The 22,596-nt window shown below is 44.9% G+C and overlaps 1 protein-coding gene across 3 annotated transcripts in view; it reads left to right on the top strand.

Moving 5' to 3' along the window:
• Nucleotides 1–15,072: 15,072 nt before the first annotated feature.
• The window catches only part of MSN (moesin), a 92,345-nt gene continuing 84,821 nt past the window's right edge, over nucleotides 15,073–22,596 (top strand). For 2 of the 3 annotated variants that reach the window (XM_035113213.3, XM_088664696.1), the window contains exon 1: nucleotides 15,073–15,176. In XM_035113213.3, coding sequence (XP_034969104.1) covers nucleotides 15,165–15,176 — 12 coding nt within the window. In that variant the 5' untranslated portion in view covers nucleotides 15,073–15,164. Of the gene's footprint in view, nucleotides 15,177–16,392; nucleotides 16,803–22,596 lie in introns of those variants that run through there. The other variant, XM_088664697.1, reaches the window with a different exon arrangement.

Raw genomic sequence — 22,596 nt, 5'->3', positions numbered from 1 at the left:
AACTACAAGGGTGGGGGAGTAAATTCCCAGTTGAAGTCGAAACAAAATAAAAAAATTCCTTCCAGCAGCACCTTAAAGACCAACTAAGTTTTTTATTTTGGTATGAGCTTTCTTGTGCATGCACACTTCTTCAGATACACTGAAATAGAAGTCCCCAGACGCTTATATGTAGAGAAAGGGTGGGTGGTCTGGGGACTTCTATTTCAGTGTATCTGAAGAAGTGTGCATGCACACGAAAGCTCATACCAAAATAAAAAACTTTGTTGGTTTTTAAGGTGCTGCTGGAAGGAATTTTTTTATTTTGTTTCGACTACGTCAGACCAACACGGCTACCTACCTGTAACTAGTTTTTGAAAGCAGATATCTTGCCAGAACCTGCAGCCACTTCTCCTTACTTCCTTGGTGGTAAGGTGGTGGGACGCCCACAGTGGCACTGGGGAGGTAAGGAGAAGTGGCCGTGGCTTCTGGTGAAATGTCGCGAGAGCCCTGCAAGATCTCACTGAAACCTAGAACCCATTGCCGCTTCTCCTCGCATTTATGGCGGAGGTGGGAGGGGGCGGTTACAGGGTGCCCATGGGATTCTGCCTCCTGAGGCAACTGCCCTCAATCCACCTCAAGGGTGGTCAGCCCTGCAGACAGCAGCCATCAAAGGACATGCCTTTGTAGTCAGCCAACACCATATAAGGAGTCAAGCCCATCTCTGGAATGTCCCACTTCACAAATTGAAGGTGGTGACTCACATGACTGAACATACCTACAAACAGAAATTTCCTCTGCACAGAAAACTGGTGTGTCTCTGGGAAAGCAATTCCCATTTTCCTACACTCTAGTTTTTAATATGCATGTTTAATGTGTGTGTCTGTGTAAAAGCACGTAAAAAAGCTTAAAGAGTTAACAAAAAACACACAATTAAAGTAAAAGGCTAGGTATGATTTTAAACATAGAATAAAATAAAAGCCTTTACTGTCATGGGTGTGATGAATCTTAAAATGGAGTAATATACAGTACTACTGTACATTACTGAATCAAATCCATTGATAAGCAGAGGGAGGAGACAGACTGCATTCTTCCATGTTGACATACACAGTAAGATCAAACCAGACCTCTGCAAATCTATCCTTTTTACGTTGTCCCCTGGAAAAGCCTAGATTGTTTTTCAGCTTTTCTAATAAAGCATGTTTCCAATATCTCCTTTTCTTTTGTAAAGGGAGAATCCCTCACCCCAAAAAGCTTCACCTGCCATCTGATGCAATGTCATTCAGAAAGAGGGTAGCCAGTTGGTCTGCTTGAACCAGTCAGGCTGCCTATCTTGCCACTTCAAATCACTCCATACATCAAAACAAATGGAAGACCCCCCCCTCATGTTATCATCCAGGGCTGTGGTTATCATTTTCTGTGTAGGGAATTGAAAACAAGGCATAAATCACATGCGCCAGGGAATCCTCAGCCCATGTTAAGAGAAAGAAGCAGTGGTGCATTTAGGAGAAATACCGGAAAGAGCTTCCTTTTCACTAGATCACGTGTAGCAGTCCTTGTGCTGGTTTCGCATTTCCTGTCTGCTTTGCACATAATTATGCCACAGAAGCAGACACTACTTAACTGGGCCTGAACATTAACCCACTTGTTTCAATGCCACCAAACACACCCTTTTCATTTGCAGATTGGTCACGCCTGCACAAGGCGAGTGTTTTGGGCCCTGCATATTCTGGCAAAAGAACCACCTTCATTGCTTCCCTGCTTTTGCACTGCAGTGCCCAAACTTTCCATGATCACACCCACAAGCAAATGTGTATACATGACAACCAGCAAAGAGGTCACTTCTGAACTCTCTGGATGTGAGAAAGGCAGATTTGGCATCACTGAGTTCTGTGTGGAAGGTGTTATTTCAAGTGTCTGAACCTGCTTTTTGTGGGATAACTAGACTTATATAAGGAATGTGCTAAAGTCTAATTAATGCATGACAGGGTTAAAACCAGAGAGGAAGGTGTCCTGCCAGGCTTTGTTCACCTTGAGAGGAAGGAGCTCAGCTACCGGTAGGTAATCAAGCCTTTGTTCTCTCCCCAGTCTACTAGATGAACTCAGCATGTGAAGAGAAGCCACATGGTTCACACAAGCCTAATTGTGTTCCTATACCAATAATCTAGGAATTTTCACTACCTATTGGCTAAGCCAAGTTTACTTTCTTTGTAACTTTTCTGCTTACATAAACTTCGGGATGCGCATGCAGCAAACCTGGAAGTATTTTACCGGGTTTCGCCAAGCAGTCCTCAGATTACAGAAACCACGGGATCCGACTGGATCTCCAGAATGGATCCCATCTGCAACCGGAGGTACCACTGATCCCAAACTTGGATCTTGGCATCCAGGAATTCTCTGTTTATAGCTATTTTTCATTGCACCAACACTTTTTCCTTCTCACTGCAAGCAAGCACTTAGAGGGGAAAGTATACCTTTGGGTGCTTTGTCCCCCCCCCCCACTTCCCCATCCTCTGTTTGGCTGCGGTCAGGGAACATCAACAGAGCAGAGTACAGTAATCACAGCCGATTATCCTCTGTTTGTTGACTCTCATTCAGTTCCAGCACCCTTCTGTTTGCTCTAGATTATGGCATAATCAAGAATGAATGATAATGTGGTAAAAGGACAATGCCCTGCCCTGGAGCACTCAGAAAAGCAATAAGAAACCCAGATATCTGCCAAGAATCCCAAAGGAGCCTGTTTGAGCTGCATATACGGTAGCAGTGTGACACTTATTTGTTTCATACCTTCATACAAAGTATTTTGCCAGCTTCATCAGGTTCACTAACTATGGCTGTTCCTTTTCTAAGTCCTTAAAGATTTATAGACAGAAGCTCTGAGATTTACAACAGCAAGCTCCTTTAATACCCTTCAGTACAGCTCATCAGGCCATGGAGATTTAAATTCATTTAAAGTAACTAGGTGTTCCCTTACCACTTCTTTTCCTATCTTGGGCTGCATCTCCCTCCTGGCATTGTATATTCTGTTATCACCGAGTTGGGCACTGCTTTCCTTTTGGGTGAAGACAGGGGTGAAGTATTATGCTTGTCTACAACAGTAATAAAGTGTTGCTGTTGGGGTAAAGTAGGTGTGGAGTAGTTCTGCCTTCTTTCTGTCATGCAGTGCTTTTTTTCTAGAAAAAGAGGTGTTGGACTCACCATGAACCTCAGGTGCCAGAACTGAATTATAGAAGAAAAGCCCTGTTCCCACCCAATAGCATTTCTCCATCTTCTCCACACAGAGGACATACCGTACTACTTGCTTGTTCTTCCTCTTGCTTTGAATATAGCCAAAGAAACCTTTATTATTTTTAACTGCCCTGTAAGCATGAGCTCCTTCTGAGCTTTGGCCCTGCAACTGTGGGAACTTGCATACTGTATATTCTTCCTTCATGATTTCCCCTTTCTTCCATTTCTTATACATGCCCTTCTTAAATCTTAGTTCATCTGTAAGCTTCTTATGACTTATGCAGCCCCACTAGTTTCTTTAGATGCCTCCCATCTAAAGCGGGCAGACTTGGGTAAATTGCTGCCCTCGCCCGTAAAATGGGAACAAATACTTGTTGGGAACGGGGCGCTTGACTGGCTTGAAACATGCTCCAGACTTACACCTATAGGACTGCTCTGCTTTACCACTTCTTCCCTGCACTCTTGGGTCTATTTTGAAGAGGAATGAATTAAATATGACAAAAGCACTCTGCACCATTAATGGTTTATTAGAAATGATAGATCATAATAAAAGGCGGAACTTCCTATCCCCCCTTTAGTTCACCCTGGGTTATTTCCAATCCTCTTTCTTGACTAAAGAAAATTAGTGCTGGCAGTAATCCATTTATCAAAAAATTCATGATGGAAATGATTGAAATCTGCCAGTTAGTTCCATTATGCAATTGGAAGTGATTGGTGCTGAGCCTCTAGGATGGCGTCTTAATCAGTAACTTTAGCTTGGCTGAATGAACATGGAAATAACTGTTGAGATTTGCAGATGCTTGAGGCTTGGACTTCATTTAAAAAAAAGAAAGTTCTCCAAAAGTCTTTCTGCCTATGGCTGAAAGTAGTTGGCCACTCCCGAGTTATTTTTAACTGTTCTAAAAATAGAAGCTGAAGTCTCCGTTGAAATGAACAAATTTTTGCAGGAAATGATGATGTGTGTCTGTAGGTAACAGTTAGTGACAGCAATATCAATTCACTGCAAATTTAACCACTTTGGAACAAAGTCTACTTTAATTTTAATTTTATTGTCTTTGGACCTTAAAATCCAGACTGGTTCAATAGCTGTGCTGAATCTCAGTGCAATCGCCTACAACACTTGTGCTACAGTTAGCCTGTTCCTATCGTTAGAAAGGTTTCCCTAATGATTGACCTAAACCTGGAAACAGAAAATAAACATAAACATACTTTAAAATAACATAAAGGACTCAGGTAGTGCCAATAGAGTGTTTGAACTGGATAGAGAAGATTCAAATCCCTGCCAAGACATAAAGTTCACTGGTTGATCTTGGGACAGACATTATCTTATTCTGCCCAACCTACATCACAGGGGTTGATGTGAGGATAATTTGGCAGGGCAGAGAACCATTGCATGTCTTACTGAATTCCTTGGAGTGAAGGTGGGGTAGGAATGGAATGAAGGGTCCATGTGAAGATTGGTTGTAACATTGCCTTAGGGTTGTTCCCGCTTTCCAGTGCCATAGCTACTGGGGGAGGGGGCTAGCTGGTTTTTTTGCCCCAGGTGAAACTTCCAGTGGTGCCATTGAGGCTCCCAGCCTCTCTCTCTCTCTCTCTCTCTCTCTCTCTCTCTCTCTCTCTCTCTCTCTCTCTCTCTCTCTCTCTGCAAATGTGTGTGTGCATGCACACCAAACTGGGTCTTTGACCCAGGTGAAATAAAGCATAGTTTCACCCCTGTTCCTTTCTTTTCCAACCCAGTTACTGTGCCTTTTAGTAGTTGAATGCCAGCCAGAAGAACATCAGGTGATGCTTCTTTCCCCAACAGGAGAAAATTAATTCCTGCCTGTTCAAGGAGCAGGAGCAAGGTTCCATTCTCCTCACTCCTGTACTCAAGTGTTTGTTTGTTTGTTTAGCTTCAGCTGCAACATGAGAAAGCATTTCCAATGCTTACAGGTTCTACAACTAAGCTACCAAACTTTTTATGGTTAAAGGTGAGTTGGTGTCGTCCAGTCATCTCTGGAGGGGCCCCTAATGGAATATATATTAATCTATTTTCAAAGACCTATGCCTTTAAAGGCCAATTGTTTGGGTTCCCAGGCAGTGTTATTTAATCTGTATTGCTTGCTTCAGAGATGTCACTCAGAGGGGGCCTCAGCAGACCAACAGCATTCCTGGTAAAAAGAAGCCCAGGTTTTTATTTTGCAGTTTGCAGGTAACTTGGTAGGACCTAGCCGACAGGCTCCTTTGGAACCTGCCCAAATAAATGCTTGATATCACAGGGGCTGTGCAGTAAGAGGAACTCACCACCCAGCAGAGCTGGGCTCACGGGAGTTCCTTCTTTGTGCATCAAGAGCTGGAGAGGGTGGAGCAGAACTGGGAAGTTTTGCTGCCAGAAATGCCTAGGTTTTCAGCTGTGACCCAAAGGGCACAAGCAGAGAATAGGATGTAAGAGACTGGTTCAAACACAAAGTTATTATGCTGTAAATTTTAATCTGGTGCATGAAAGCATTATCCCCAGTTGGTGAATGGGTGCAGAGGCAGGGGGGAATGTGGAGGGCAGAGGGAAGTGGAGTACAACAAATAGAGGCCATGGCAATTCTGTTTAATCTGTATATGAGGTTGAACATACATAAATGGAAATAAATATAAATACATTCAGGAATGTCAAGAAGATTTCCTGGGACCAGTACACTGTAAGTGAATTGGATCTCCTGCATTCCCGGTTCATGCAATCTATTGGCACGAGCTGCTGCTTATCTCTATACTATATTTGCACTAGTCTGTCATCACACTGTTTTCCTTGGCTATTTCCCAAGGTTCTAAGGCAGAGGTGGGGGAAGAATGAGGACTGGTGAGCTAGAAAAAGAAGGGAACTAATGTCTGTGGTAAATGACTTGAAGGGGTTAATGGGAATGTTGGGGAGACAACTGGGTGCCTGAGGTAAGCAGTTAGTTAGACAAACACGTGAGTTTTGTAGGCTTGGCAACAGAGTGAGCACATCTGGGCTGTCAAACTCCACTCCCCATTTTATCATATCCCAACTCTCCAAGCTAAACAAGGCAAACAAACCCATGGAGATAGGAAGTCAATAGCAGGCATCCCCAAACTGCGGCCCTCCAGATGTTTTGGGCTACAACTCCCATGATCCCTAGCTAACAGGACCAGTGGTCAGGGATGATGGGAATTGTAGTCCAAAACATCTGGAAGGCCGAAGTTTGGGGATGCCTGGTGATGACTTGTTACCTCAAGAGAGAGTGGAGTGCACCTCCAGGGGTGAAGTCAAACCACTAGAGAATCACAGCACCTGCTGTGGCTGCAGATAACTTATAACTGCAGCCCCCCCCCCAATTGTTATTGCTGAGTTAGCAGCACCAAAGTAACCTCTCTGGGGTGTAAGCCTGGGCAGTGTGTTTGTAGGTCCTGGGCATGGATATAGCCAGGGGGCAGGGCAGAGGGGGCAGCTGTTATCATACCAAATCAAGTAAAACAATAGAAATACTTAAATGACTAATCACGTTGGTTCTGCCCCCCTAACAAAAGTCCTCCCCCCCCAAGAAAAGATCCTGGCTACGCCCGTGGTCCTTGGCTGTCCAGATAATGAGACCCACCCCCCTCCCAGCCTCACTGATGTGGTCCAAAGGAAATGAAAGTAACACACTTGGCACCAGCTTGGCTGCAGGAGTTGTCAGAAATAGATGCACAAGACTCCACTCAACAGTCTTAGGGACTCCACTCCAGATTTGTTTAGGGCTTACTCCTTAGCTTTTTTTCCTCCTGAAGATATCCCTCAAGGCAGTAGGTATGGATATTTCCGAAAGGTTTATTCCTGAGATCATTATCATGAATGAGTGTAGCCACAAGGTAGTGGAGGTTTAGGATCACAGTTTTCTTTCTCCTAGATGGTCTACCTCGCCAGGTTGACAAGCCCAATCTGCCCTTCAGTTCCCTCTACAGCATGTGCAGCAACCACCATCTTGATCATTGGACCCACTCTTGGTCTTGTCCGCTCAATCCGTCAGAGCCTGTCTTTGCATACAGCGGATGTCCTTAATGCATCAAGGGTTTGAGACCTACTGGCTTACCCTCACCTGGTTTAGCCAGCCAGTCAACACCATTTCCTGGGGCGTGGCCAGTGTCACATGCTGAAAGCTTATAGGAGCCACAGGTGAGAGCTGAGTGCAGATTGGGGACCAAAAGTGGGCAAATTGCTCCTGAAAGATAACAACATTTCACCCACCAGACAGCGGCGTAGCTAGCCACCTGGCTGTCCGGGGCAGCAAACCTGAAGGCACCCCACGGGGGGGGGGGTGTCCATTGCACGCATGCATCACAATGCATGCATCATGACACACGATGCACGTGTCGCAATGCGCGACGCATGCATGTGCAGCTTGTGCTCTGGACGTGTCCCTCGATCCTATCATCTCCTGCAAGCCCTGGGCGAGAAGCATCAGGGCTTCTCCTCGATGGTGGTGGCCACGTCACGCGGCAGCAGTGGCCATCGGAGGTGGTCAGCCCCGCCCAGCCTGCCGCCCAGGGCGCCACACCCCGCCCCCATTACTACGCCACTGCCACCAGAGGTACTACCCTTCCCCTAATGCCCCATACACCTCATAATTGGGTGATGACCTGGGTGGTGAATATTACAGTATATCTGCTGAACAGAAGTCATGAAATGTGATCCTGACTCATTGGCCTCCTGTGTGTGAGTTGCAACATTTTCTTCTCTTTGTATTGATCAATGCATTCCAAACATTATAGTTCGATAAGAAAATAATAATGACCTATACAAACCTGTTCACACCCCCAAGACAGACTTACAGTATTTCACATGCAACTTTAAACAATGACCTTTTTAATCAGAAGATTTAAGCAGAAAACACATATTTGTCCTCCTTTTTCCTGTTCTTTCTAAGAATGTGCTTAAACATCTCCTTGGGGTTCTGGATCCCAAGAAGGCATCTAAGTGCATTCAATGGAATTTGTAAAAAAAAAAAATATCCCCCTTCAGATCTCTGCTCATGGTGCGACCACATTTGAAACACTGTGTTCAGTTCTGTTCACCTCACCTCAAAAAAGGATTTTGTACAGTTGGAAAAGGTTGAGAAAAGGGCAGCCAAACTGATCAAGTGGGTGGAACAACTCTCCTAGGAAGAAAGATTGCAGCATTTTGGACTAAAGGTGAGTAAGAGGCGACATGATAGGAGTTTACAGAATGATGCGTCTCATGGAGAAAAGTTTTTCTACCCTTCTCATAACACTAGAACTTGTGACATTCATTGAAGCTGAATGTTGGGAGATTCAGGACAGATAAATGAAAGCACTTCTTCACACAGCACATAGTTAAGCTACAGAACTCGGCCCCACAGGAGGCAGTGACAGCCCGCAATCCAGATGGTTTTAAAAGAGGATCAGATAAATTCACAGAGGATGATGCTATCCATGGCTACTAGCCATTATGGCTATGCTCTAGCCTCAATAGTTGGAGGCATCAATGTTTCTGGATGCCAGTTGTTGAAACCACAGGAAGAGAGTGTGGGCTCTTTTGCTCAGGTGCTGCTTGCAGGACTCCCCAAATGAGCATCTGGGCATCCTCAAATGGGCACTGTGAGAACAGGATGCTGGACTAGATGGGCCCCCTTTGGCCTGAGCCAACAGACTCTTTTTAGGTTTTCAAAATGGGAGTGTAAGGAATGCAGCAAGTGCATGCAAGGAGGTTAGAAGTGGGGCTAGCATATTATCTGAATAGGACTTGATTCTCTATGTGGCCAGGCTTCCTATAGAGTATGTTTTTGTAACACACATACACAAAATAAACTCGTTAACAGAATGTCACTTCAAAACCAAAGAAGACTCTGGTGCATTGGGATTATGAAATAAAAACTCAAGTATATAAAGTCATGCCAAGAATGCAGCTACCTTGGTGATTGATGCTTGGCAAACTCTGCCTCAGGAATTCTAGCACTCAATAGAGAGCTGGCCTAGTTGAGGAGTTGCTGAGTTAATGAGGCAACGCTAAACATAATGTTGCAGTTTTGGGGCAGGTCAGTGTGCAGGATGTGTTCTGAGTTACTTCCGATTCTTGGTGTCCTGTACCCAGCAAGGGTTAAAATCTGACGGAAGATTCTGTTGCTGAACTAGACAATTGTAAAATAATGCCACTTAAGTACGTACTTTCATTCGTATAACCAAAGAAGTTGCTATGGACAAATTCTTCTTCCTCCTCCTCTTCTTCTTTTTGTTTAATCTTTATTAGTTTTAAAAACAGACATAAACATAAACATAGAAGATCATTTACAGTGGAAACAAGAAAAAAATAAGGAAAAGAATGAAGGAAAAACAATAGAAATGAAATTAAGGAAGAAAGAAAAAGGTTATATTCAAAAAGAAAAAGAAACTCCATCTTCTCAAATAACAGTTAAATAAAAATTATGGATAAAAAAACTTCCAATCATTCTCATTATACTGTTTATGCTATCATTATTTTATTGCATAGCTTTCTATTATATCTTATTATTTTCATATAATAATAAATAATCTGTTACATTTTTTCTTACAGGTATCATTCAAGTTTTGCTAGTAAGATATTATTTGTACAATATAGTTTTAAATATCCCTTAAATATTCTCCATTCTTCATATACTTTCTGATTAGAAACTCCTCTAACTCTTCCCGTCAGTTTTGCTCTGGACAAATTCATGGAGAAGGAGAGGGCTATTGATGGCTGCTAGCCAGGATGACCGTACTGTACTCTGCCCCCACAGTTGGAGGCAGCAATGCTTCTGAATACAAGTTGCTAGAAACCACAGGGTGGGGGAGTGCTCTTGAAAGGTCCTGCTTTGGGGCTGTTCTCACAGTGGCCGAGCAGGTGCCCCTTTTGGGAAACCTGCAAGCAGGACCCCAATAACAAGCGCACTTCCCCCTCCTTTGGCTTTCAGCAACAGGTATTCAGAAACATAACTGCCTCTAAACATGTACCGTATTGCACATTGAATAGTAGTATGCAATGCCATTACCTGCAATGCAATCATGGTGTGGGGGGGAACAGGCTGTTAGATTGGCTATTGCACACACAAGTAGTTCATCCAGTAATCAGCCTGGATGGGGCTGATGAGAAGCTGCATGCTTCCAGGTTCCTTGCAGCGACATTAGAAGCCTCAAAAGAGAGTCTTCCATGACAGGAAGCAGAGGCAGGTATAAGACTTGTTCCATCTGCTTAAAGGAGGATAAGGAAATTGAAATGGAGGGGTAGGGTTGCATCACCTCCTGCCCCCATCCGATAGGAAGACAGGGAAGGGAACAGTTAGAATCATAGAACTGCAGAGTTGGAAGGGACACCCCCACCCCACCCGGGATCATCTAGTCCAGTTCCCTGCAATGCAAGTTGCCCTAAACCTCTGTGACACCAGGGTATTGTTGCATTGGATACAATGTAGAACATAGTCCCCTGGTTTTGGCAAAGAGGATACAGTTAGGAGTTAGCGCATGAAAACAGGGAGATAGTTCCCACAGGAAGGCTACGAGTCTGCTTTGAATGAACCTTGCATACAGGAACGAGTAAAACTGCTCCAGAGATACTTGATTATCCCCAAGGGATAGCTCACTTGGTAGAGCATGAGACTCTTAAAATCAGGATTGTGCCCCACAAAGAGCAAAATATTCCTGCATTGCAATTCGATGATTCTATAAAAGTGATTCTTGTCTAAAGTGAGCTTAAGAGAAGTGGCTCCCCCAAGGGGGGTTTGGAAGCATTTGTCTTCTTTCCTTCCCTTTGTCTCAGTTTGCTTTCCAGAAAGCTGAGGTGACTCGCTTAAAAATGTAGAATTTCTGAAGGTGTTCAAGCCATGAGAGAAACACTGGGAGGTTGTATTCCCCCCCCCCCCAAAAAATAAACAAATGGAAATATTGTGGGGGAAAGAAATACATGTAATACTGTAACTTGATTTTCTTATCAATTTTAAACTTCACTATTTTAAGAACATGAAATGCATAAGCTTTATCTTAGCACGTGACATTGTACTGTTCGCAATATTTATTAAATTTGAAATTAGGAATCATTGGCAGCACAGTCCTATAAGAGCCAGTACAGTGGTTAGAGTGTCAAACTAGAACCTGGGAGAGACTAGGATTTGAACCCCAACTCAGCCATGAAGCTCACTGAGTTGCTACCCCCCAGCCTGATGTACCTCTCAGGGTTATTGTGGGGACTAAATGAGGGTGGTAGAACTGTGTATGCTACATTGAATGTAAAAAGTGACACTTTGGGGGGGGGGAGTGGAAAACAAATGCAATAAATAAGTAACATGTCTGCTCAGCAGTTAAGTCCCATCAACTTCAATGAGAAATACCTATAAGACCACAGCCTTGCTGCAAGCAGACTATCCGGGAGCAATGGTCCTGCTGGCGGGCGACCTTAATGCTAGGTTAGGGCCGGATGACCCCAGTTTGGAAATTAAATACAGGTACAAAATCGGCTACCTAGCTGTCTCCGACCCAGAAACCTACCAACCTCCAAGGCAGTCAAAGGATCAACACTCAAACCACAGCCTTGGTTTCAGGCAAACAATAACTTCAAATATTCATTTGCAGCACCATAAGGTACCAAACATACCCTGGTTTTTGTCACTTGGGAAAATGGGGGTGGCAGTGGAACTGAGCTTTTTATTACTGCTTCTACTATTGTTATTATTATTTTAGAAAGGACACATATTTCAATAACATACAAGAAGAAAGACACTACAATACAAATGAATAAATTTGGGGGGGGATTGTTATGTTCACAACCCCAAAAAAGAATAACTGTTATTCGTATTGGGGGGTAGTAAACCCTCTCCCCAATTTAATTATTTTGTTACATATAACAATACAAATGTCTGAGAGATACAGAAGCACGCAAGCAAGAAAGCAAGAAGAAGAAAAGAATTATGCCAAGTATAGAGAGATACAAATAATACTAAGAATAATAATGAGATCATGATTCCATGAAATAGCAATGGAGCAGTCAGTCCTGGTGTACAGTCAAATCCAAATAAAAGGATACTTTGCAGGAACCTTCCAGTCACAAGTGAGCTCCCCCCCCCACCGCCCCTTTTAAATAGGTCTTCTCCATCAGCCTAGTCAGTTTGCACACTGCTTTTCCATAGGAAACCATGTTCTCCAAAGAGATAAATATCTAGGAAGAAGAGAGGAAGCAACACACACGCATGTGCGCACACACAAAAAAACCCTTCCCAGCAACTGCATAAGGCAACAGTGATATATGATAAATGGGAGGCGTAACATCTAGTTGTTTGGGGTGGAAATTCAGGACGTGAAGGGAAATGAGATGTCAGCATAGTGGGCTCACCCAGCACCATGAGCAAAAAAGGCCCCAAATGTAGGTGGGGCCTGATGCATGGGCGAAGTCATACACACATGACCAACTAAATAGGTCCCCCACCCTGCACCCCAGTAAGATTATTTAAGTTTTCGATTGACTGTATTACTGAAATGAGGTTCAGACTTCAGGAACCTGAAGAGTGGAGTCTAATATATTTGTTAGTGTTTAGTTTTTGTATTTGCTAGTTGTTTGTTTCTTTCTCCATCCCACGACCTCCACCCAGGGTGCACATGGGGAACACACTGACTGTCCCACCAATACTATGGGAGTCTCCCTCCCTACCGTCCTGCCCTAGATAATGTGTGTGTGCTCTGTGCTTCCCAATGGCATCTGGATGCCTGCTGGGGGTAAAGAATAACTGGGGGGAAATGAAATAATTTTTTCTTCTTCTTCCAGTAGCACCTTAGAGACCAACTAAGTTTGTCATTGGTTATTGGTATGAGCTTTTGTGTGCATGCACACTTCTTCAGATACACTGAAACAGAAGTCACCAGATCCCCACATATAGTGAGAGGGTGGGGGAGGGGGTGCCCCTCCCCACCCTCTCACTGTGTGTGGGGATCTGGTGACTTCTGTTTCAGTGTACAGTCATACCTCGGTTTAAGTACGCTTCGGTTTGAGTACTTTCAGTTTAAGTACTCCGCGGACCTGTCTGGAACGGATTAATCCACTTTCCATTTCTTTCAATGGGAAAGTTCGCTTCAGGTTAAGTATGCTTCAGGTTAAGTACGGACTTCCAGAACCAATTACACTCATACTTCGGGTTAAGTAAGCTTCAGGTTGAGTACTCCGCAGACCCGTCTGGAACGGATTAATCCACTTTCCATTACTTTCAAAGGGAAAGTTCGCTTCAGGTTAAGTACGCTTCAGGTTAAGTACAGACTTCCGGAACCAATTGTGTACTTAAACTGAGGTACCACTGTACTGTATCTGAAGAAGTGTGCATGCACATGAAAGCTCATACCAATGACAAACTTAGTTGGTCTGTAAGGTGCTACTGGAAGATTTTTTTTTTTTAAAAAAATTGTTTCGACTACACCAGACCAACATGGCTACCAACCTGTAAATAGAACTGGGGGGAAATGGGCCCTCGGTCTGATCCAACAGCCTGGCAATTATATATATATATATATATATATATATATATATATATATATATCCTAAAAAACTTTTCCATTTAAGTCATTGTGTGCATATATGTAACTGAAAAGCTAAAAAAGAAAACCCACCAGAAATGTAATAGTGGAAAGTATGCTAATTGTATAGATATATCATCCCCAGTATATCACTGCGCATGTGAAACCCACGCCTCAGGAAAAGAATGAAGTGGTGTTATAAACGAGCCATTTGTGTGTGGTTGATTGTGCCAGTAGATTACAGTGGTCCCCAAACTTTTTTCAGGTCCCTTGGTTTCATAAACGCAGCCCTCCCCACCCTGTGCCCCTACAATACCCGATAAAAAGCATTATTCAGAATAGTAGTTTGGATTACCCTCTAAGGAAGATAATAACACAATAAAAATTAAAAAACAGTAACAATTCATTAAACATTTATTCACAATCCAATCAAAAGTATTTAATTAATTCAGCAAAACGGTTTAGCTTGATCCAGTGATACTTGCTCTTCTAAGTCTGATGGTCATTTACACCTCCAGTATCCTCCCCTAAGTAATCCCACTGCCCCCCAGGGGGTGGTACCACTCACTTTGGGAACCATAGCTCGAGTCTAGGGGGAGACTACAGAAAGACAAGGGAAGCCGCCATTTCAAATCACAACTCAGCCATGAAGCACACTGCGCCAGCCTAACTTCCCCCTCAGGGGTGTTGGGAAGACAAATGGGAAAGGGGAGGGAAATGTTTATGTCACTCTGGTAGGAAAGGGGGGATATGAACTTAATACATGCTGTTCCATTCTTTGCAAAGAGCAAGGCATTTTCTTCAGTTTGAAGAAAAAGATGGAAGAAATATAAGGTAGTTTTCATAGAATGCTGTAAAAGTGAGAAACAGAATAATAAATTGTAGAGTTGGAAGGAACCTCAAGGGTCATCTAGTCCAACCCCCTGTAATGCAGGAATAGTGAAAGAATGTGTGTGTGTTGATATACCGTAGTAACAGGAAGCTGTCTGATCCCCTTTCGACGCCATCTAGGCCGGTGGCTATTAGCTCATCTTGTGGCAGGGAGTTCCAGAAGGGAACGAATTCTTTCCCGAAAGCGCTTAGGCGCTCGAGCGATAGCAAAGTGGGATAGAAAAATCCCCTCTCCGCCCTCCCGCTCCCCATCGCTCTTCCTTCTCCCGGGGGTGGGGTGGGGGTTGTTCTGCGGAAGGGGTGGGCGAAGAAGCCCCCGAGGGGACCCAATCCTCAGCTGCCAGCTTGCGGCCGGAGTCAGGACGCCAGGCTCGGGAGGGGCGGGGGCTCGGGAGCGACTGCCCCAAAGAAAGGCGGCGCACGCTCCGCGGGCCCACAGAGGTTGGCGGGCGGGGAGAACTGCCCAGTCAGTCGAGTCCGTTAGCAGAGGAAGCGCCCAGCAGCAGCAGCAGCAAGCAGCAGCGACAGCCGCCCTGCCCAGAGACTGAATCCCGCCGAGCCAGCCCGAAGGCACCATGCCCAAAACGGTACGGAGAGCCTGCCGGGAGAGGCTTGCGCCCTCCGCGGGGTGAATGGGAGGCTCCGCGCATTGCACTTCTCCCTCAACCCCGCTCTCGAACTGGGAGTCGACCCCTTTCGCTTCCCGCCGGAGGAGGGCTTCCCTTGCGCGCGTAAAGCCCCCTCTCCGCCTCACTCAGAAACGCTTTCCTACGCGCCACTGAGGCTTCTTTGCTTCACGTTCTCCGGGCCGCGGGGTGGAGTGGGGTGTGGGGAGGCGGCCGACAGTTCGAGCCCGGCTGACGGCGACGGGGCGGGGGATGACGGCAGCTCCCGGCCCTGCCACTTCCCTAGTCTCCCGGTTGGCGGCGGGTCTCTCCCGTCTCCTCCTTTCTCCGGGGCCCGCTGACCCGCCTAAGGCATTTGGGTCCTTCCCTCTCTCGCTCTCTCGCCTCTTCCTCGTGAATGGGCCACATTCATGGCAGGAAGGAGGAGGGAGGGTCTTTGTGAAGCGGGAGGACACGCGCCCCTGCCGGGAGCTTGGCTGACTGAGGGGGCGCGCGGGCGGCTCTCCAAAGCCAGTGAGCCTTCTCCAAGGGGCGTCAGTCGGGGCGCGCCTCTAGCCGCACGAGGAAGTCGTGTCCTCCCCCCTCCCTGGCAGGCCTACCCAGCCCACTCTTCTCGCACCCCCCTCATTCAGATGCGCGCCGGCCCACGCCCCGCTTCGGGCCTCGGGTTGGTATTTGTTGCTCTGCGCTTCTCAAGAGCCACTGAAAGTTCGGCGGTTGGGTCTTGTTTGTCACTTCCATCTCCCTCTCCCATGTGGCCGGAGATGTGTGGCCGTTTTTCCTCGGAGATCTCCTCTTAGCAGAAAGTGAGGCAAAATTCCCAGGAAACCCTCTTTGAGTAGAGAAGCTGGATGTGAATTCAGCTTTTGAGCAGGTCATGAACTGAACCACTTCACAACTTTCCACTCCTGTTTATTATTGAAATTTATTTGCTACCACCTATATGTGGCAGTCTGATTGATTCAGAATGCTACCGTAGATGCCTGGTTATGTGTTCTGTGAAACCCAAGGACTCTGAATGTACATTGCAACACACTGATGATGCCTTTGGGGTTATTTCGAACATTTTGTCACCCGCTCTGAGCCGTTGTTTCTGCAATGGGAGGGGGGGTATAAATATTTTCTGTAGTTATATATGCTTGTTTCATTTGGCGGGGGTTGGACAGGGCAGCATCCGTGAGCGGAAGGACAGGTTTGGTCACCCTGCAAAAGTACAGTGCTCCCATTTGCTCTGTAGGGATAGCTGGCGGAGCCAGGGGAGGTAACAATAAACGGTCCCCCCTCCCCCCAAAAAACAATTTGCAAAAGTCAAAGTGACCAGTCTCTGAGAGGACTAACTTGACCAGGAACTTTAGTTAGGACTGCAAACTTTTAAGCAGCAGAAAGTTTTTTTGATCAAAGGTATATAATATTACCGGGGGCATGCATCCTTATGAATACATGTTTTTCTGGGGGCTGGATGCAAAAGAAGATGGGGACTCCTTTCCTTTGTGTAAAGGGGGATGAGCATTCATTACAAGCTGCTCCTTCCCGGTGTGCTCTCATCTTTACAACCATCAAGGTTACAACTCTTCTCTTTTGATTCAGGTATTCAATGCAGAATTCCTGCTTTTATTTATCTCCTTACCTTACCTAAGGCTGCAATCCTTTGTATGCTTGCAGGGAAATGTGCCCCACTGAACTCAGAGGGTCTTTCTTGTGCGTATATGTACATAAGACACCACTCTGCAGTTTTCTGTGAAAATTACCCATGCTTAAGTCTCAACTAAATCAATGGAGCTGATGTTGCAATAGGTCTCACTCATTTCAGGGTAACTTAAGCATGCCTCACTTTCAAGGCTTGCACTACCCACTTATAATCTTGCATGAGGCTAATTTGCAAGGAGTTGTTCTCTTAGGGGCTATTGGGGGGGTGTTGGTATGCACAGCATTGCTGCAAGCTGTGGGTAATTGGCCTGGAAAGACCCTCCTCTGCCTCAGACCCGGAAGAGCCACTGCCACTGAGTCGTGAACAATACTGAGCTAAATGGACCAATGGCTTGACTCAGTTTGAGGCAGCTTCCTGTGTTCCGTTTTGCACTTACAAAGTGGTGTGTGTGTGTGTTCAGAAGTAATGAAGCTCCTGCTGCTTGCACTCAGTGGAGGCGGCTGGATAAATTAATGCAGTCGTGCAACTTTCCTTTGGCAATCGCCAGCAAGTAGTCATGCCCTCTGGTTGCTTTGCATCTTAGAAAGAATTGCATGAGAGTTTTAATCTCTTCCACTAAACACAAAAAACCCACAGGAAGATCCCACGCCCAGGATGTCTCTGCCTATGCCCTGGTCCTTCAATGGCACCAGCTCTCCAGGCAGAGGGCCATTCATATCTCACTGCAGGAAGCATAAAGCAATCTCTTTCTGCTTGGGCTTTCCCTGCTATAGTGAAACCCATCTACCGGTATGGGTAGGACAACCATTTTACTATTGGAGGGGATTTTGAGCATTGATAAGCATATACTCCTGAATGTGTTTCTCAATGACGTATCAGAAATTCTGTAACTATGAAAACTACATCAGCTGTCATAGATTTATAACAGTATAACCAGTTTAACAGACTTTGTGGCTAAAGTTAGGAACCACAAGAAGCTGCCTCATACTGAGTCCACATTGGTCCATCTTGTTCAGTACTGTCTACACTGACTGACAGCAAGGGCTCCCATCAGGAAGCAGATGCCAGGAGGGATTGAACATGAGACCTTCTGCATGCAAGGCAGATTCTCCACCACTGATCTCTGTTCTCTATGGGTCTTCCAGCTTTCTTGCAATTCATAGTTGGTTTCTCTCTTTGAGTTGCTACAGAGCCTTGTCTCAGCTTGACTCAAAAGTATTTCTTGGCTAAGGGAGGCTCTGTTGCCTTAAATGCTGAGCTTCTCAAGCCCATACTTGACTTCCTACTGAAAAAAGGAGGTTGTCTGTGGGGGAAGGCCCTCTTAATGTAAAAAAGGTGAGAGACTTTTGCAGGAAACACTTTTGCTTGCTGCTATTTAGTTTCCAATTAGAAAACTTCTGGAGCTAACAAAAAGTTAGAAATCCTAAAACAGTTTTTTTTAAAAAAGAGAGAGAGAGAGAGAGAGAGAGAGAAAGCATGCAGCATAGGGGAGAGTAAGATTTTTTATTTTTTTAGAAGGAAAATGTTCTATGCATATTTCTTTAAAGTACTGTAATGAATGAATTGTGAATCTGGCGCACCTGACTGTTGGGGAAGACCTGTTCGATTCTTTGATCTGCTGTTCCCTTGATTATACAATAGGTTCTTTAAAGGGGCTGATATTTGATACTTTCCATTTCTTTGATGGCATATAACCTTTGGAATGAGATTGGCTATACAGCTACTGTATTCTTTCCCCTTCCTTAAGTTAAAACATTTTGACATGCGAAAACCCACCCCAAAGAGAGAGAGAGAGAGAGAGAGAGAGAGAGAGAGAGAGAGAGAGAGAAAGCAGCTTCGTTCTTCCAACCCTTTTTCTACATGCTTTCTGAGCAATGAGTAATTTTTAGAACTTGCATCAGTCAGTAACTAGGAACACACACTGTAGGAATCATTGCTAAGACATCCAGTGGTTCAGATGAATGTTGTAAGGAGGTGTCACTTCCTGCCCCTCCACGCCCTGTCGCAACTCCTCTTCTTCCTTAGCCTTGGTGCTCCAGCTTAGGGGCAGCTTTGCAGCTCAGTTTTGTGTACAGTATTTGCAGATAATGAGTGTTAAGTAGCTGCATATGGAAGTTCCGAGGTGGAATCAGAAGCTAAATGCTCATGAATGTGGACATGCAGATTTGATTAAATATTTAGCCTTCTGGAATGAGTTAATGACCAGCTAGCCAGATTCCTCCTTTGGTGAGGATGTCTTAAGATTATACTTGAGATCATGTTTAGATAACAAATATGTGAGGTTACCTACTATGTATCTGGTAAACATCTGTATGCTATAATTGTTTGAGTAGGCTGTGGGATATGTTCTGGAAAAAGTCCTGGAAGCCTAGACTTAAGAATTGATGCTGGAATCTGGGACACAGAAATGCTTTTCTAGGCTTGCTGTTACATGTACAGTGGAACCTCGGTTTATGAACACCTCGGTTTATGAATTTTCAGTTCACGAACGGCGTGGACCCATCTGGAACGGATTAATTCACTTTCCATTACTGTACTTTAAATGGGAAAGTTCGCTTCAGTTTATGAACGCTTCAGTTTATGAACAGACTTCCGGAACCAATTACACCCATGCTTCATGTTAAGTTCGCTTCAGGTTGAGTACTCCGCGGACCCGTCTGGAACGGATTAATCCACTTTCCATTACTTTAAATGGGAAAGTTCGCTTCAGTTTTAGAACGCTTCAGTTTATGAACAGACTTCTGGAACCAATTGTGTTCATAAACCGAGGTACCACTGTAATGACTATGTGCTTATTGCATGGACTTTGGCTGGGGTGTTTGCAGCCTGCTGTTTCACTAGAATAACTATGATATAGATCTATTACAGTCGTACTTTGGATCCCGAATGCCTTGGTACTTGGACATTTTGACTCCTGAATTCCGCAAACCCAGAAGTGAGGGTTCCAGTTTGCGAAAGTTCTTTGGAACTCGAACGTCCGACAGGGTTTCCACAGCTTCCGATTGGCTGCAGGAGCTTCCTGCAGGCAATCAGAAGCTGTGCTTTGGTTTCCGAATGTTTTGGAAGTCAAACGGAATTCCGGAACGGATTCCGTTCGACTTCCAAGGTATGACTGTACATGTAAGGCAGTGCTGAGGGTTCAATTTTGCTTAAGAATGCAATAACACATTGCAAGTTCACCTACTCTAACATTATTTACAAATATCCTAGCAACTAACAGGCACTTTGGCTATCAGTGGCTATTAGTCATGATGGCTGTGTTCTGCCTCTATAGTCAGAGGCAGTGATGCTTCTGAATACGAGTTGACACAAACTCCAGGAGGGGAGAGTGCTTGGGTCCTGTTTGCCAGTTTCCCCTCTGGGTTAGCCACTGAGAGAACAGGACACTGAACTAGATGGGCCATTGGTTAGATCCAGCAGGCTCTCCTTATGTTCTTATGTGGTCCACCAAATACTATTTTGTCTACCCATTGTTTACATTGTTGATTTAAGCTGAACATGTTTGCTTTACAAGATGCCTTGGGTATGTGTGTGCATTGGTTTCAATAATAATAATAATAATAATAATAATAATAATAATAATAATACTGTAATTGGTTTATAATAATAATACTGTACTTGGTTTCAGTAATAATGATAATAATAATAATAATAATAATAATAATAATAATAATTTATTACTTATATCCCGTCCATTTGGCTGGGTTTCCCTAGCCACTCTGGGTGGCTTCCAACAGGAGATTAAAAATACATTAAAACATCAGTCATTAAAAACTTCCCTAAACAGGGCTGCCTTCAGCTGTCTTCTAAATGTCAGATAGTTGTTTATCTCTTTAACATCTGATGGGAGAGCATTCCACAGGGTGGGCGCCACTACCGAGAAGGCCCTCTGCAGCTTTGCTTCTTGTAGTGAGGGAACCGCCAGAAGGCCCTCGGCACTGGACCTCAGTGTCTGGGCAGAACGATGGGGGTGGAGATGCTTCTTCAGGTATACTGGGCCGAGGCCGTTTAGGGCTTTAAAGGTCAGCACCAACACTTTGAATTGTGCTCGGAACCACTTTAGCCTGCTTCAGACCCCAATCCAGTGCATTCAGTTTGCCTGACATGAGTGGCTGATGAGGGTTTCAGCGGAGGTGTGTGTGTGTGTGTGTGGCTTACTCAATGAAAGCATCACAATTGTGCAGATATGAAATCAGCTTCTGTGATGTTGATTCCTGGATGGCCTACTCAAACACAAAGTTGCAGATGTAGAATTGCATATTCTCATAAATTGTGATGTGTACCAGCCCTCCTAATTTCTAGAACAGCATTTCTCAAATTTTCTTTCACAGCCTCCCCAGTGCTCCCCTACTCCCTAGCCATGCTATATCCCAGGGATCGGCAAGGTTTCCAGCTGAGGGCTGGATTATTCCCATGGACAATAGTCTGTGGGCCAGACATACGCAGCACGATGCCAGAAATCGCGTCTGCGCATGCCCAGAAGCCAAAAATCGCTTCTGTGCATGCTCGGAAGCTGAAAATTGCGCCTGTGCAGAAGCGATTTTGGGTGTCTGGGCAGGTGCAGACTCTATTTCTGGTATCTGCATGTGTGCAGATGCCATTTCCGGCACCACTTGGCGAGTCACTGCGCCATGCTGGTTTAACACAGCACGTGGGGGACTTGCTAAGTGGGCCCCCGTGGGCCAGATCTGTCCCATGTACCAGAGATTGCCGATGCCTGCTATAGCCTTCTGGTTGGAGCAATGCCAGCACCAGCAGTGCCCCATATAGCAGGTCACCTGGCATTCCTGAAAATTTGACCAGCTTTGACTTTAAGAACAAAAGAACATAAGGGTCTTCTGGATCAGACCAATGGCCCATCTGATCCAGCATCCTGTTCTCACAGTGGCCAACCAGATGCTGTAAGGCCACAAGCATGATCCAAGCAAAAAAAGAGCTCTCCCCTCCTATGCTTTCCAGCAACTGGTATTCAGAAATGCTAGTGGCTCTCAACTGTGGAAGTAAGAGTTTAGTCATCACAGCTGGTAGCCATCAATAGCCCTCTCCCCCTCTTAATGCCTCTTTTAAAGCCATCTAGCTTGGTGGCCGTGGCACTGTGGTCTAAAGCACTGAGCCTCTTGGGCTTGTCAATCGGAAGGTTGGTGGCTGGAATCCGCACAATGAGGTGAGCTCCCATTGCTCTGTCCCAGCTTCTGCCAACCTAGCAGTTCAAAAGCACACCAGTGCAAGTAGATAAATAAGTACTGCTCTGGCGGGAAGGTAAACTGTCTCCATGCGCTCTGGCACTTGTCACAGCGTCCCATTTTGCCAGAAGCAGTTTAGTCATGCTGGCCACATGATCCAGAAAGCTGTCTGGACAAACGTCTGCTTGGCTTGAAAAGCGAAATGAGCACTACAACTCCATAGTTGCCTTTGACTGGACTTAACTGTCATGGAGTCCTTTACCTTTTACCTTTTTTTTTCTTAACCTGTGTGAGTGAGTTCCCTAGTTTAATTATGTGGTGTGTGTGTAAGTCCTTCAGAGCAGCAATTTTTTAGGAGAAAAGTTTGTGTGGCTTATAAATTCTTCAGCAGAAAAAAAATTCATATTTGATAGAATGGCTAGTTTTAGTACTGTAATTACTTTAACTATGTCATGTATTATTTTGTTTTTATGTATCTTGTTTTGTAATGACTTCAGCTAAACAAAAAAGCAATACTGTAAAGTTTTTTTTTGCTTGGTAAAGGTGGCTG

The sequence above is a fragment of the Zootoca vivipara genome, chromosome Z2 (genome assembly GCF_965207765.1).
Source record: "Zootoca vivipara chromosome Z2, rZooViv2.hap1.1, whole genome shotgun sequence".
Taxonomy (NCBI): Eukaryota; Metazoa; Chordata; class Lepidosauria; order Squamata; family Lacertidae; genus Zootoca; species Zootoca vivipara.
This window is presented reverse-complemented; position numbering and strand designations above follow the sequence as displayed.